The sequence below is a fragment of the Battus philenor genome, unplaced genomic scaffold (assembly GCF_028537555.1).
Source record: "Battus philenor isolate CCGP_79_NKW_IND1 unplaced genomic scaffold, ilBatPhil1.0.hap1 SCAF_14, whole genome shotgun sequence".
Classification (NCBI taxonomy): domain Eukaryota; kingdom Metazoa; phylum Arthropoda; class Insecta; order Lepidoptera; family Papilionidae; genus Battus; species Battus philenor.
The window spans coordinates 71,673-87,332 of NW_027181676.1; the positions used below are offsets into that span (position 1 = coordinate 71,673).

The window sequence follows — 15,660 nt, forward strand, 5'->3', positions numbered from 1 at the left end:
ACGACCTATAGAGAGCTGCTGCTACCTTCACTGTCCGGAGGAGCGCGCACCCGTCGCGTGTCAGTTCGCGGCGCGGACGTGCGAGTTCCGGTCGGCGCGGAGCCTGCGTGCGCGCCGCGGTTTCCCGTTCGTATCTCTCCAAGTTCAGCATGGACTCGTAGCAAACGCTTCTTCGAGTGTCCCGACGCCCCTAACTGAGTAATCTGTATTCACGTGTTACAAATTTTCGTCCCAAAGTCTCTACGTGGAACATAAAATTAATCCGGTTACGTTCGCTTCGAGACGCAGAGATGTCGAGCACGGTCGACGTTTCCCTTTATCGCAAGAGATTGTGATGTTTCTACACAAGACAAGAACTGTGAATTCGATCATTTTCTAAATAAAAAGTTAACTCTTTCCCTCCCACCTCCGCTGTAGTTGATTTATTTAGTTTCCGTACGACGCGAGTGTTTTCTCGTTAAAGCTAATATCGTTTAAATGCACGAATAGTGAAATTGCCCTAGTCGCCAGCTTCCGCCATCTGAAATATATGAAACAATAATTAGTAGCTCTCGTGAGAAAATGTGTACGGCATTACGTCATATCACGTCATTACGTCATGTCACATCTTTCTACTAAATTTGTGAGGTTCATTAAAAATAGCTCCTTGAAACTCTGCGACAGTGCGAAGGATTTTTGAGCGGCAATAAAGTGATATTATAAGTGATCGCGGTAAGTATCCGCCTCGGTTTGATGCGACTCTTCTCGCATCGGGTCGCGTTAGGAACCCTCGTAGCTTTCAGGTAAAGGACGCCATTATAGAGGAGTTTAATTTGATTCCTGTTTCTATCATACTGGGCCCTTATGGAAATCTACCCAAGACGCACACGAGTTGTCACTATAAACGATCCCCTGTGGATGATGATGATCATAAGTAATGCGAGGGCCGCTCGCGGCTGCAGCGGCGGCGGCCTCCTGAGTTTGTTATTGTGTTTCGCAAATGCTCACAGAACTACTATGTCATCGTTCATCGCATATCGCATTAGAAGTTAATTCTTGCGATGAGTTGTGCATGTTGCATCGCCGCAAGCCCGAGCTCCGCGAGCATTCATCTCGTGATTAAGTAAATGATCCCCTGCGGTTAGCACCGAAACCTGTGCTGCTTCTTTGATGACCATTTCGGTTCGGCATCGGAGCGGTCGCCAAGCAGTTCATCGTTTTACCGTATTGTGGAAACGAAATGATTCAAAATTTGTCTCAAAGCATCAATAGCCCGATGCTCTGCAAATTCACGCGGCGAAAACATGTGGCTGCTTTGATAAACGAAATTACAAACATTTAATTAAACAGAATGGTTTCAAAATGAGAATCGAAGGGCTGAGTTGGCAGCTGGCCAGAGCTGGATGTGAAGGAGCTTAGGTGCGTCGCGTCCGCGGAGATCTTTTTAATCATACGTCTTTAATATTTTAAAGCGGCGGGCCGAACAAAACCGCACCAAACCGCACAGTACCACACAGGCCGCTGTCGTTGAAAAGAAATATTCCGATAGAACTTTAATATTAAACGAAATTCCCAGTCACCATTAATTGCCCAACATAAAATTAACATTTAATATTGTAAAAATTGTTTACCGGGTTAGTTTTCAATCCGGAGAAGAGATTTCGATGTTACGTTACAGAACATTACAACGCAAGTACGAATGCATCGGCTTGTTGACGGTGACCTACAGACGCTTTTGTTGTTACGGACATCTATTGCACCAGGCGTAGCAAGGAACATTACACCGGTGTGTCAGTAAGCCTCTTGAAACCTGACTAAAGTTTAACTACGCGGTAACTACCGTAACTACTGCCAATCCGACAGCCTTACCTGCCCCGCTTGGGCTCTGCTCCAGGGAATGATGGCCAAGTAAGAAGGTAAGAATACACAAAAAAAAAGTATATTTTAAAATAGGTATATTAACCCGCCCAGATGGGGCCATGTTTATGAAAATACAAAAGTAAAAAATTTGAGTTGAAAAGTCGAAGCAGAGTGCCGTGTCCGCCGCGGCACAAGCTAATCGCGCGCGCACTTCGAAAACACTGTCCCAGAACTGCATGTCGGCGCCGACGGGCGCAGCGCCGGGTACCAGGGTTTCACCGATTTCCAGGTACTCCTCGTGCTCCAGCGTGTAGGGTCGCCACTTCCGCGACGAGCTCGCGTCCGGCATCGGGTCCCTGCAACACGAGAACGCCCGACCGTCGACTGCTAAGCCCAAGTGGAGGAAATAAGGAGGGCAGTCGTGCGGGCAAGCGCGCCCTGCTGCACCGCCCGCTCGCCGCTGCTGGCCTGGCCGCCCACCTCCGATTATATGAACAACCGGAGTAAAACAACCTTACCTTAAGAGAAAATCGTATACACCGTTAGTTCTAGCTCTACGATCAAAACATCACTACCTGGCACACGACAGACGTAAGCAGCCGACGGCTAACAATAACGAACGGAACTGGAGAAGTCCCGTTTGTTATTGTTAGCGGTTCCTTATTGTATCTGGTCGGACGGAGTGCTCCTCCTCATCCAACTCCGGAAGCAATGAGCTTAGCTAATGTCACTCACCCGAACTTGGCGAGATCGGTCCACAGCTTGGTGAGGTTGTGGATCATTTCGTAGCTTTTGGCGCCGGGCTCTACGGCCCCGAGGAACTGCTTCAGCGGGAAGAGATAGGCCAGATCGTCAGCGTGGCAGGCGCGCGGCTGCGGCCCGGCCACTGTTTGAAGACCGAACACGCGCGTCATGACGTTGCGCTCCGAGGTGCCGCTGAACCTGTACAAGTACAACTTGTTGCGCCCGGCGGCGGCCACTGTCCGCAGCCAGGTCATCGTCCCGTACACGAACGCGTCCTTGGATAGAAACCTGATGAGCGGCTCCAGGGTTTCCTCCGTCACAAGTTTATTGTTGTAATAATATTTGTGCATTTTCTCCGCGGTTTCGATCTGCTTCGACATGGGCCACGTCCAACTCAAAGCTTTGGGCACCAAGTACTCAGGGATGAGGTTTATCTGCTGCAAAGTCTTCTCAACGTCGCATTTGATGCCCATGGCCAGCAGGCCATCGTCTTTCATGTAGACCGTTATGACTTCGACGTCGTCGTGGACGCGGTCTGCGATTTCTCTGTAAAAGAATCTCTCGCTATCGCCGAACTTTTTCTCGTCTACGACGCTAAAAAACAACTTAACTCTATCTACGCACTGCTCAGACCATGTCAGCGGACTCATTTTAAATATCATATCTTTAATCGGTTGAACTTTGAAAAATTCGTATAACTCGTTGTTGTCGTCGGAGTCCAAGCCCATCTGCCTGGCCAGCAGGCGTGCCCGCTTGCGGGGCCGCGTGGCCTGCGCCCACCAGCAGTGCGAGGAGCCGCTCTGCGCTATGGCCCTGCGGAACAAGCCTTTGCTCATGGGCGACACCAAGTGGAAGGAGACGCAGGCCGCGCCCGCGCTCTCTCCGAATATGGTCACCTTGTCGGGGTCGCCGCCGAACTTGCGTATGTTGAGCTGTACCCAGCGCAGCGCAGCCATCTGGTCCTTCATGCCGGCGTTGCCCGGCACCTCCTCCGATTCCAAGCTGAGGAAACCCAGAAGTTCGAGCCTGTAGTTTAGGGTGACGAGGACGATGCCGTGGCGGACCAGAAAGTCGGGTCCGTACATAAGATCATTGCCGCTGAAGAATCCGCCGCCATGAATCCACACCATGACCGGTAGTGCACTCGAGGGCGCGAGTTTCGGGCTGTACACGTTCAAGTACAAGCAGTCCTCCCGGCCCTCGACGATGCGCAGAGTAAGCATGTCGAACTGGTGGCAAACGGGCCCGAAGTCCTTGGCGCTGCGGATGCCCGGCCACGGCTGGAAGGCGCTGCGGCGCCTGCGGGCAACACTCGTGCTATTAGCAGCAAGGACGTTATTGTTCGCTAATGATATTTCATAAATATTTAAAACTGTGAAACGACGACTATTAACAGACGATGTAAGCACAAGGCGCTCACAAGTTGCGCCTCGCTTTTATTCTCACAATTTGTTACTTAACGAAGAAAGACTAAAGGTGTTCAGTTCACGTGCTCTGAAAATACTGCAACGCATGTCCGACTCCAAGCCTGAGCTCACAGCGCCCGTCCCCCGCTCTTCCGGGCGAGCCGCAGTTTTGCTTAGCTTAGACGCAAAGTTACAATGCGCTCCCCACATTCCTACGGGTTTACTTGCTGCCGCTGATATCGATACAATTTTTGTCTTCAATATTTTGGTGATACATAAATCGTACACACACACACACACACACACACACACACATATATATATTACTTCCCAAAAGATCGATATACATGGCGGGAGCAGCGGGGGCAACGAAGCCGATCGGACAATACTGTACAACGACCACTAAGACGAAGTGCACTACTGAGAAAAAGAAAATATCGATTGCAATCGCGTCTACGCACTTAACAATATCGATAGATTAAAAGAAAATAGTGATTTACGCAAGGCGAGCACCAGAAATAAACTAAAGCTTGTAACACCTTTCTCTCAGCTTCCTAAAACTAGTAACTGCACTGTGGGCAACTGTGTGCTGCTGTGCAACGCCTCTGCGCTGTGTTGTGGTGAGTTAAATAAGTTCATATATTCAATAATTTATGAGATATTTTTGTAATTGGTAACGCATCCTAGGAAAGAATTACTCTAACTACTGTGTTAATATTAGTTAGTTTAGTAAAAAGGATCACAAAAAACAGTCCGAAATTGGGCTCTTCTCAGATCAGGGCGCGTTTGGCCTCCTAGTAGCTTTAATTTGAAGAATGTGTTACAGGGGAGTACAATTTCTATCAATTTGGCCTCTTCTGGCATTCATCTCATGCCGAGTACAAGCAGTCGCTGAGAATGCTATTATTTGCATAGCAATATGACTAGATGTCGCGGCACCCTGCCCCCTCCGCCCTCAGAAGTGAGGCTTGGCGACGATTTCTGCATGTTAGACAAGTGCGTCACCTTAAACCTGAGCTCCCCGAGCGGCGGCGCGGCGTACGGGATGCCCTTGAAGCTGTAGAACTTGCCGCCGGCCGGGTTCTCCACCACCTCCCCCTCCAGCAGCCCCGAGCTCACTTCCACTTGTGCACACATCTCCCAATATTTTCTAAAAACCAAAAACTAGGCATCGGGCGAGGCAGACAGCAGCAAATATTTTAGTGGTCGGTAGAAAAAAGTTTAGTTTACCTGCGCCGACTAAACTTAAGCCGCAAATGTGCCGCCCGGGGACGCTGCCCTTGGGCAACGTGCGGCCCGCGCCCAACGAGCAGGGGTGCCTTTGACGCGGACTGAATGTCTGCAGTACGAGAGCACTGCGGGGACATACGGTATCATCCATCACCGCAGACGAGGTGGCGGGGCGCAGCTTGTGCCGACTCCATATGATCAAGCGCCCGGGCGCTGCCCGCGGCGCATGCGTGGCGCGCAGCGGCGGGTGGCCCGCAGAAAAGAATTCTCCAAACTAGTCCCAGGCCGCGCCGCTGTTCGTTATTTAAAGAAGCAAACGTAAAACTGGGCATACTTACCAGCGCGTGCGGTGCAGTTCGCGCGCAACAAATGCGCGGCACTGGCTGCGCTTTGTGGATATTTATTTTGTCGGTATGCTTAAATTTTTGGGAAGGAAATCGCATTACTTTGTGTGGAGACATCTAGCGGATGATTTAGATGAAACTCAATCGTTTAATCGCTGCAGGGAGCGTCATCGAGCGGCGTCGAAGCGACAGCACGTTGCCGCTGGCAGCCGATACAGCGTATCCTCTCGGCGGACCGTCGGTGCATCTTCATGATATAAAGCAGCGTCAGCGTCGCCAGCGTGGAGCGCGGGCTGGGGCGCGGGCGGTGAGCGTAGGCCTCTGTGTTTCTGAAACATAATGGTTAACAGGAAAGGGCGCCGATTACTGTTCAGCGGTGCATATTCGTAAAATATGAAAAATGGATTAAAAAATATCTAAAACTGAGCGCCTATTGCTCTCAAATAGCAACACGTCGCGTTTCGTCGCTGTGCAGCGCGCGCACTCCACGTATTTGTTGACGGCGTGCCATTACTGAGGACTTCGCTGGGAACTGTTGACGGAGAAAATCAAAAGTGCCCGCTCCGCTTTCGTGATATCAATTCGCACCACATCAGCTGCTCGGTAGGTGCGACGGAAGAGCCGATATAGTTTTGCTCCACTTCTATTTATTCCTGTTCCATTGTTTCATCGACTTTTAAGGTCCGTGCACGTTGACTTAAAGCTCACTGAAACAAATCTAATGAGCCGGGGGTACCAATTTGTGGTTCTTAATCGAAACCTAATAAAACCGAACCGTTTTTTGAAGATTGATAGCCGGTGATAAAAAGTCATCGGCGACCGGTCAACCTTCGCACGGCAAACTCTCGCAATAACTCCATGCTGTGTACAATAACTCCGGCGGTACCGGCGGCGCATTATTTGTTTTGCTGTGTTTGATATGTAGCTTTTCACACGGACACAACCACCGATTCGAATCACAACTGATGATATTAAAATAAGAAGTTGGTAGAAAGCGGAGAGAGTTAATCAATGGAAGGGGTAACGTTAGACCATACACACTTACATTTCCGCGACAACAAAAGTGCAGAGAGTTTGCCCGGGAGGTGATAACGCGCCCACCGTCATACTTGATTTGGTACTTTCAGACTTTCAGCTGTTTCGGTCTCTTCAGAATCTTTGAGGCAGTTTCAGGTTAACATCTTAACTGCTAAAACTACTTTTTGCGTTTGTTTTCCCGACGGCATCATCTCACCTTTAAGATGATAAAACAATATCGGACGAAATGGCACCGGTGTAATATAGTTAAAAGTTTATTTAAGTTCTAAAATACAAGCCTCGAATTTACATATAAAATGCGAAAGGAACTTTTCCCTGCGCCCATTGTAACGTAGCAAGTATCTGTTTAGTCCGGCTTACTTCTGAAATTGGAATCTGTCATTTTTATATAATAGTTCATTTTCTTTTATTATTTTTGCGATTGTAAAACATTTTGTGACATTACAACGGAGTGGGTGGCAAAGAGAACCGAATGGCTGCGATTGCATTACATGAAGTGGGTATGGTGCCCGATACAATTTTAAAATACTCTGCGCTTCGTGTTAGACAAATGTTTGCGTGCCGGGCTATTGATAGGCGCAATAAAATCTGCTTAGTTTGTGACGGAAAAAACTTGACAGTCCACATAGTGTTCATATAAAAAGTCGATCAAAGCAGTAAGGGAAAGAATTCGAAGACATCTTGTCCGAAAGCAAAAGATTTTATCTGATGAGATCAAAACAGCACCAAAACTGTGTCTTTCTAATTTCTGAATTTTTATGATTTTCGACTATTTCTTATATTGGTCTTAGCTATCTTCACTTCACTTCACTTCACTCAAACCAATACACCAATTTCAACTTTTTCACTATCATCTAATTAACTTAAAATATTTGTTATATAATCTTAAATCCAATTTGTTCCTTTGCTAAGAGAGTGCCAGACTAATTTATGAGTTGTATTTTTTTTTCTTTCTTTCTTGTCGTCTGCAATTCAATTAAAGGAACGGAATAGATGCGTTTTTGTTTGATGCGTCCCGTTTACTGGAGGTATTCGTGCCATAAACACTCGGTTATGCGAGGCATTAAGAATAGTGAAATGTCCTTTGTGTCGGTCGTAAATATAATGATATTGCATTATGCTAAAGTTTTATTACTGTATTTAAGTTGTCAACCACATTATGTTATTATTTCCTAACTACCATATATTTTACACAATATGGTTTTACCCAAGATATATAAGCTGTTACAATCGTAACATATATTTATTTGACGTCTTATAACAATTGCCGCCTCCCGCTCCGCCGGCTACAACGCTTTGCCGAAAACGTCCTTTGGCTGACGTCAGCAATTGGCAACCTTTGTCTGAACAAGTCGCGCAAGGACACCCAAGATTAATTCAATGCTGTGAGGTGTGGTTGTCGGCGGGTATGATCCTTGCAATTTTTGATATTTATTTACATATTGTTGAAAAGTTTCCGGGCCAACAATAAAATGACATCGAGGACAACAAGTATTAATTAGCTACAGGCTGCTAACGTCAAGTTTTCGCAGCTATATTATTAAGTCACTAATTGCTCTTGCGTGCCCAATAGGAAATATGACAAAACTATACAGACTTGTATAAAGTAAACTAAACACAAAAACTATAAAAGTTAAAAAGTATAGAAATTGTTGGCAAAGCAAATAGCGCCCAAAACGAAGTGGATTAGTTGATTCAAGTGGCGCGTTTCATCTTCTTCATGCGCCTCTTCTCCGACTGGAGGCTGCCCGCTAGCTCCGCGTGCTCCGTGTTGTCGTCCGCTCCGTCGAGCATAGGTACCCAAGTGGGATAGGAAAATAAAAAATATATATAATACAAAATTAGTATATTGGGCTGTTCAGCTTAAGATCTACAAAAATAAAAAGTATAAACAATAATTGCCCCCGCCCCGGTGTAATCTAATGGCGCGCGCGCAGCTTGAACACGCTGTCCCAGAACTGCAGGTCGGCGTCGGCGGGCGCGGTGCCGGGGACTAGGATTTCGCCAATTTCCGCCAATCTCCAGCGTGTAGGGTCGCCATTTCCACGACGAGCTCGGGTCCGGCGTCGGGTTCCTGCAACACGAGAACGGACTCTTAGCGCCCGACCGGCGACTGCTAAGCCCCAGTTGCGCCTGAATTCGCGTAGTTGCGCGGAGAAGCGCGCCCTGCTGCAGCGCCCGCGCACTTTCGCTAGTGGCATCTTCTGACAATTTCTAAAAAACCAAAAACAATGCATTAGATATGGCGTGATACTGTGAGAAATTAGTAGTACAGACAACTGCCGACGAAGAGGCGCAGGATCGACAAGGCGCACCGCAGGCCCGCGGGCGGCCGCGCGTGCGGGGCGTGCGGGGCGTGCGTGGCTGCATGTGTCGCTCGTGCTTACGAGGTGTTGGTTTTGTCGCTTCGCCGAATTTATCCGCATGAAGCCGCAACATTTTCGTAAGGTGCGTTATCTTGTGGTCGATTCAGATAAAACTCTGCGTTAACGACTATAGTAGACCTCGGACGCGCGATGCGATGCACATTCTTGGCGGATCGGAGACGCCAGCGGCTGACGCGGTGGACGCCGGCCTGGCTCGGTAGGCGAATTCGAATGCGAAATTTCGCGGCACCAGAACAGTTTGGCGGTGCAACGTTGCAAAATGTAGAACATGCTTATAGAATAAAATAATATTTGATTATTATATTTATCAACAGGCGCTAACTCTTGTTAGTAAGCGCCTTTTGTTTTCAAAGAGCAACGTATCGCATTCCGTCGGAGCGCATCGCAACCGCGCGTGATGTATATTGCAACATTATTTTTTGTTCTCTAACGGCACTTAAAAAGGAGCGTCAAGATGTACTGGTGTGACTGAGCGTGAGACTTAGGAACACTCCGTGCACGACGCGGGGCCCGGCGCCGGCGCACGAATACCTCGAATAGTCGAGTCGGTGCGAATAGCATTGGTCGGTGGAAATATTTGCACGCAATCTCTTTAAATCACTAGCGGTTGGGACATCACCTAACGTTAGTCTAATCCGTTAAATGTTGAACTCTCGAGCAACCAGTTGCCGTTAGAACTGAAACTTCGCGTGACGTCTTGCTACAGCCCCGACTCCCGGCCCTTGCTTCCTCTCGCACGTTGATTCTCTTGTCTCAATGTTTATTTCATTACCAGCGGCTTCAGTCGCTCGTAAACGGTTGTTGGAAAGTAATCGCCTTTTGCAATGAGACCGCTTTTACTCGACACTTCATTTTTTCGTCCTTTTCTTGTGATTTTATCTTCACTATTTTTTTGGTGCACAAAAAATAGTAAATACATAAATAAAATACATAAACGTTGAGGTATTTTCATTATGAACAATAAATTAATCATTATAATTCTACTCGCTATATTTTTTCTAACCGCAAAAACTCGAGAATGTCTTCAATTGCGTTGGTTGCGTTAATCGTTCTTTGTGTTCAGTTTGAACAGAAAACATTTAGCGGTTGCACTCGCAACTAAAATGACAAGTCACACTTGTATGAATCATCATGAATCTTCGTCATTGTGTCCGCCCGGAGACGCCGCTGCAAGGCATAGGTCGCGCCGTAATGAGGCCGAGACGCGTCTCCGTCGCTAGCTGCGTAGGCCAAAGTCGAGGATAGGGCTGGGCGGCTCTTACGCGCTGAACTTGCGCTCAGCTGGCTTCTCAACTCTGTAAATGCTAACAAAGCCGCAGTTATAATTTGTCAAAGATATTTTTTGCGGCGATGGTTAAGACAAGCGTGGGTCAGCGGTGTGGAAGTAAATATCGAAACAACTGTATTACATTCCACTGCGTCGATAAGTAAAATCATAACTATGTGTTACTTGTTCAGCTAGAGCGTGTCGCAACTCTAGCGGCGTCTCGGTCGGAGGGTCGGAGGAGAAATAAAAAACAGTTCGCGTTCCAAGCGTTCAAATAACCTTTATGTGACATACAGCAGCGCAGCGCGGTCGGCCCGGCCCTACGGCAGCTCGGCCGCCTCGTAGATGCCGTCCCAGAACTTGACGACGTCCGCGTCCAGCGCCGCCCCGGGAGCGAGCTCTTCGCCGATGTCCAGGTAGCCCCCGCGCTGGTCGTCGTACTCGGGCCACAGCACGCCGAGCGCGTCGTCGGGGGTCGGGTTTCTGTAACGACGAGGAGTGAATGCGCGACACCGCGCGCAACGGTCGCCCTCGTGTCTGAGACCATTTCTCTCAAGCGCATAAATAGACCTAGAGCGACTTTATTATTGACTGCATGGCAAACGACAAACTAATTTCCATATTAGTTTGGTCATCTTCGATATATGAAGTACCCCGTAGGCAAAATGTTATTACTCGCGTTGCACGTCGCTGTTCCAAGGAAGTTCGCTTGTCTTAATTGAGTGGAAATAAATTCATTATATTTATAATTAGCAGTGCGTGCTACTGTAATTTAACACAAGATAAGAATTTAAAACCAAATCCATCGTTACAAATGTGATAGCTAAGCGTATATTTACTGATGCGCGTACGTGTATACTCATGCGTGTGCGCGCGTTGTGTTGTTCTTTGATGAATTAAAAACTCACCCGAATTTACAAAAGTTCGTGAAGAGCGTGCAGGTCTGCTGGATCATCCGGTGCGCGCGGCTGCCCGCCTGCAGCGGCAGGTCGTGCAGCCTGGCGCGGAACAGGTGCATGAGGTCGTCGAGGTGCGAGGCGCCGATGATGTTGTATTCAAGTCCCCGATTTCCGTAAATGCATCTCTCAGAGATGCACGAGAACTTGTACATGTAGCGCCTCTTGCCGTTGCGGGGCAGCAGGCGCGCGTACTTGTGGACGGCGTGCGTGAAGCAGGAGTGCGACGCGTAGCGGACGAACCGGCGCAGGTCCGCCACGTCGCCCGCGCCCCCCGCGCCCCCTGCGCCCCCCTCCCGCGTCCCGAAGTAGTGTTTGCGGATGAGGTCCGCGAGGCGCAGCACGACGCGCGCGCCGCAGCGCAGCTGGATCGTCTTCGGCACGAGCATCTCGGGGTACCGGTCGTAACTCTTTGTCAGAGAATGTTTTATTAAATCGATCGCGATTAGCGCCTCCTCGCTGGTGTAACCCAGCATGACGTCCACGTCGTTAGCGCGACCGCTCCGCATCATTTCTTCGGGATCTTCCGTCAAGAAATGATCGACTCCAAAATCTTTTTCGATGACCGGCGTGAAGGCGTACATTTTCAAAAGATTTTCCTTGATGAACTCTTCAGAGGCGAGCACGCAGGGACAAGTATCGACCAACTTCTCGACAGGAACGCTTTGCAAGAATTCTAGAAGGGTTTCGGGGTCGTCGGTTTCCATGCCCAACAGTTTGCCGAATGCGAAGGCCCGGCGACGCGGCTCGAAGGCGACGGACCAGTCGCAGAAGGGCACGCCGCTCATGGCGATGGCTCGATGCAGCAGACCACGCGCGCGCGGAGCCACCGCCAGCAGTGCCGTACTGGCACCGCCAGCGCTTTCGCCCACCACCGTCACGTTGCCCGGGTCGCCGCCGAATCGGTTGATGTTCCTTTGCACCCACTCTAGCGCGGCTACCTGGTCTTTCAGACCGGCGTTACCGGGGACTTCTTTCGTGTCCAGACAAAGAAAGCCCAACGCATCAAGCCTGTAGTTGAGGGTTACGAGGACGACACCGTGGGGGAGCAGGAAGTCCGGGCCGTAGTGGTCGTCGTTCCCCGAGCCGCTTTTGAACCCGCCGCCGTGTATGAAAACCATCACGGCCGCCGGAGTGCTCGGGTTCAGGTCGGGCGAATAGACGTTCAGGTAGAGGCAGTCCTCGGAGCCGTCCACGAACTGATTGGTGAATATATCTCTTTGGGTGCAGACGGGCCCGTGGTCGGTAGCCTTTCTAATTCCTTCCCACGGCGCGGGAGGACGCGGAGCCTGTAAATATACACGACAAGATTTCAAACTTATCTAGGAGCCGAGCGGCACGCCAACGCTAACAAGCTAATAATTAAATATATAACCGGCGGAACGCTCGCGGTCGCTGAGGTACTTCGCTTGTTCGATAGCCTTGCGCACTTTGTGATACGAGTTCTCGAACTTTTATGAATTACCGCCTTCTGTACAAGAGAAAAAATTCCAACTCTTACTTTTGCTAAGCAGTTTATTATGCCAATTTTATATGTTCGTATATTCATCACCACCATGAATATTTCAGCTGTAAGACGTCCACTGCTATACGTAGGCCTCCCCCAGGGACTGCTAATAGGGCCGGCTGGAAGCGACTCCTGTCACGGTAGATTGTTCACTTATGTATTAGTTAAGACGCGGACGAACCAGTAAGTAGATCAAGCACTAGGTAGATCGATGACACAGTTAGGATATAAACTCGCAGAGAGCGCGGCAATCAGTCAACACTTAATGTTTCGTTCATGTCAATCGCTAGGCATCCACTGCGAGGCTTTTTCCAAAAACGACGACCGGTCTTTACTTTTACGTAACGCTCATTAGAAACATATTTTAGAAAGGAAGATAAAATGTTTTTTCCATGAACATAATGGTATATCATGGCGCTCGCTTTCGCCTTTGAAACTCTATTCGCTCCATCAAAAGCTTAACTCGTCCCCTACCGTGGGAGCCTATGGACTAGGACATAATCTAATTATTGTAAACAATTTAAGTGTAGAAGATGCGAATTGGTTCAGAACTATTCCAGTTTCAGAGGGCAGTAACGGTTTAACAGCTCTCGGGCCGCGGTCCGCACGCGCTGTTCGGTCGCGCGCTCGGCCCGCTCGCGGCGCGGAGGCAACAAGTTGTTGTGCGCGCAGCCGACCGGAGCGTCGAGGCGGCTCCGCTTGCTAATTCACTTGGCGATCAGTACCCGCATCAGTCCGGTGCAGTGCCTACTCGCGAAGTATCGCGCGGGCGCGTGCGGGGGGCGCGTGCGGGGGGCGCGTGCGGTGGGCGCGTGCGGGGGGCGCGTGCGGTCCGATGCTAAGCACTCTTGATTCTCTGATATTGATTCAATTAGTAAAACAGCTATTAGGGAAAATATATGAACGTACTAAAAGAGCTATGGAACGTGTGCAGATTACAAGGAACATTGTAAAGAATAATACATCATATATAAATAAAGTAAATAAGAATTATTAATTGTTATCACGGGGCTCGGCGCCGGGGCCGCGAGGCGCTGCCTCCGTCCGAGACATTAGGCGATCAGATAACGCAGCCGATAACCCGCCGCCCGCCCCCCGCCCCCCGCTCGCGTCGCCCCGGGGCCGCCGGCCGGCAGGACGCCGGTGCGCCTCGTCCACATAGCGGCAACGCAACTTTCTCTACATCCACCCGTTTAGCAAATTTTCGTTCTCATGTGGCGACGATCACTGTCGACATTTTGTGAACCTCGCCGCGACTTAAGTTCGTGTAATTGATGCAGCCCTCATCAGCGACTTACTCGTGCCGGAGCAAATAGTTCGATACAGCATTACGTGGTCATGCAACGATGGCTTGCACCAAAGGCGAGGTGGGCGCGTGGCAGCGAGTCGGGAGTAAGTCTGGAGTGATTCAATAATGATTGAGTTTGGGGGGGTCAGGGTGAATAGATAACATGATCATCGTTGATGAATCGGATATCAGTCGAGAGTAAGCTCCAAGTAAGTCGGCAGTTAGTCGGTGATGAGTGAGCGAGAGTAAGTCGAGGGCGAGTCGGGAATGAGTGGAGGGTGAGTCGAGAGGGAATCGTGTGTGAGCCGAGAGTAAGTCGGATGTATAGTAGGTCGGGAATGTTGGGAGGATGAGTCGGCTGTGGATGGGAACGGAACGTCCCGCCGCAGACTTGAACTTTGTTATGCTTCCTGTTTGTACTGTTCATACATAAACCCTTACCTTAAATCTTAGCGCGCCCACCGGGGGGGCGGCGTAGGGAATCCCTTTAAAACTATAATAGACATCGCCGCTCACGAGCGCTTCAAGGCGCTGGCCTTCCAGGAGGCCCTGCTCCACACGCACCCGCACCATGGCGGCCGGCAGTCGACACGTGCACCTGCTGCGACACGGCGGCCGCGAGTGCCGGCCGCGGCGCCGGTCGCGCGCCTCTCCCGCTCCCCGCCCCGCGACCGCACTTATCTGCCCTACGCCGCGCGTCGCCGGCTGGTCACGAGCGAGCCGCGCGTCGCTTTACAAACATCAACAGCATCAAATTGTTTCTCCGCCAACGGTGATAACGGTTTACTGAAAATTCTTAAACTCGTGTCCAACACTTTCGAGCAACAAAAAATCTCTGAATTGTTTTAAATGTAATTCATGCTACGGCGAGGGAGTACAGTATGGCGACTCCTGGGCTCCTTCAACCTGCCGAGATACTCCGCCAGCCTTGATGGCATCGCTGATAGCTTCAATGTCCCTCATTACGGCGCTAGTCGCCGCGTTGATGCCGGAGGCATCCTACACATAAGGCAAGTCCTCTCCATCTCCGAGAAGGATTTGACCATCTCGGCCCTGTATATCCCCCTGCGCGGCACGAGACGTCTACTCAAGCGCCCTGTTCCGCTGCGCCGGGGAGTAGCTTTTAGCAGAGTAAAGCTTCCTCGCGCGATCCCAATGGTCGTCGTCCGGGCGCAGCTCGCTGGCCGCCGGTGGAGGAGCGCGCGTGCGTAGTAGGAGACGGCCTTCGGCGTCCGTCCCGTGTAGTAAATCTTTGATATAATGAAAAATCGTGTTTACTGCATCGCGCAGTAAGGGCGACTTAGTCGGGTGGCTCTTCGAATTGAACCCTTCGATTGCGCAACCGAGGACGGATCAATTGATATCCTCCTGCCAGCAGTAATTGGGCGCTTTTTAATGATATTTACAGCAACCAAACAACAAGAGCACGCAGTGCGTACAGTCGCGTGGGTGTCGTAAACTATTTCAACTCACGTAATTCAATACCTTTACTCTAAATTGTCAGGCTCATTATTAATATAGCGCGAAAAATCTTGTTTACGCAAATGAGATGAAAATTATTTAAAATTTCACATTTTGTGTTTGAAGCAAGAGATGTGTCATCAAGTGTTCAACTGAGATCTCATCTCGGGCCACATCTTTTTCTACGGTCTCT

The 15,660-nt window shown here is 49.7% G+C and overlaps 3 protein-coding genes across 4 annotated transcripts in view; 1 reads left to right on the forward strand and 2 right to left on the reverse strand.

Annotated features, from left to right (window-relative positions):
• The window catches only part of gogo (golden goal), a 77,903-nt gene that overhangs the window by 6,170 nt on the left and 56,073 nt on the right, over positions 1-15,660 (forward strand). The gene's annotated exons all lie outside the window — the stretch shown is intronic.
• LOC137918481 (esterase E4-like) lies at positions 1,237-5,680 on the reverse strand. Its single transcript, XM_068761302.1, has 6 exons — positions 5,558-5,680; positions 5,220-5,493; positions 4,984-5,113; positions 2,575-3,882; positions 2,051-2,195; positions 1,237-1,260 (listed from the first exon to the last, which is right to left on the reverse strand). The coding sequence occupies exons 1-6, from the start codon at positions 5,678-5,680 to the stop codon at positions 1,237-1,239; spliced, it is 2,004 nt and encodes a 667-aa protein (XP_068617403.1).
• On the reverse strand, positions 8,657-14,638 carry LOC137933691 (juvenile hormone esterase-like). 2 transcript variants are annotated; one of them, XM_068777708.1, is made up of 4 exons: positions 14,448-14,638; positions 11,164-12,500; positions 10,535-10,738; positions 8,657-8,675 (listed from the first exon to the last, which is right to left on the reverse strand). In XM_068777708.1, exons 1-3 carry the CDS (start codon positions 14,577-14,579, stop codon positions 10,576-10,578), a joined length of 1,632 nt encoding a protein of 543 aa, XP_068633809.1. In that variant the 5' UTR covers positions 14,580-14,638; the 3' UTR covers positions 8,657-8,675; positions 10,535-10,575. The 2 variants fall into 2 exon arrangements, with proteins under 2 accessions (XP_068633809.1, XP_068633808.1); XM_068777707.1 differs by lacking the exon at positions 8,657-8,675 and having other exon boundaries at positions 10,510-10,738.

Excerpts from the sequence above, each read along its gene's own strand:
- LOC137918481 (XM_068761302.1), bottom strand. The coding sequence starts at position 5,680 with ATGTCTCCACACAAAGTAATGCGATTTCCTTCCCAAAAATTTAAGCAT. Across the intron at positions 5,114-5,219 it reads CTTAAGTTTAGTCGGCGCAG|TGGAAGTGAGCTCGGGGCTG; the intron begins GTAAACTAAACT and ends TGTGTGCACAAG. Across the intron at positions 2,196-2,574 it reads ACCGATCTCGCCAAGTTCGG|GGACCCGATGCCGGACGCGA; the intron begins GTGAGTGACATT and ends CTCGTGTTGCAG.
- LOC137933691 (XM_068777708.1), bottom strand. The coding sequence starts at position 14,579 with ATGGTGCGGGTGCGTGTGGAGCAGGGCCTCCTGGAAGGCCAGCGCCTT. Across the intron at positions 12,501-14,447 it reads TGGGCGCGCTAAGATTTAAG|GCTCCGCGTCCTCCCGCGCC; the intron begins GTAAGGGTTTAT and ends GTATATTTACAG. Across the intron at positions 10,739-11,163 it reads ACGAACTTTTGTAAATTCGG|AAACCCGACCCCCGACGACG; the intron begins GTGAGTTTTTAA and ends TCGTCGTTACAG.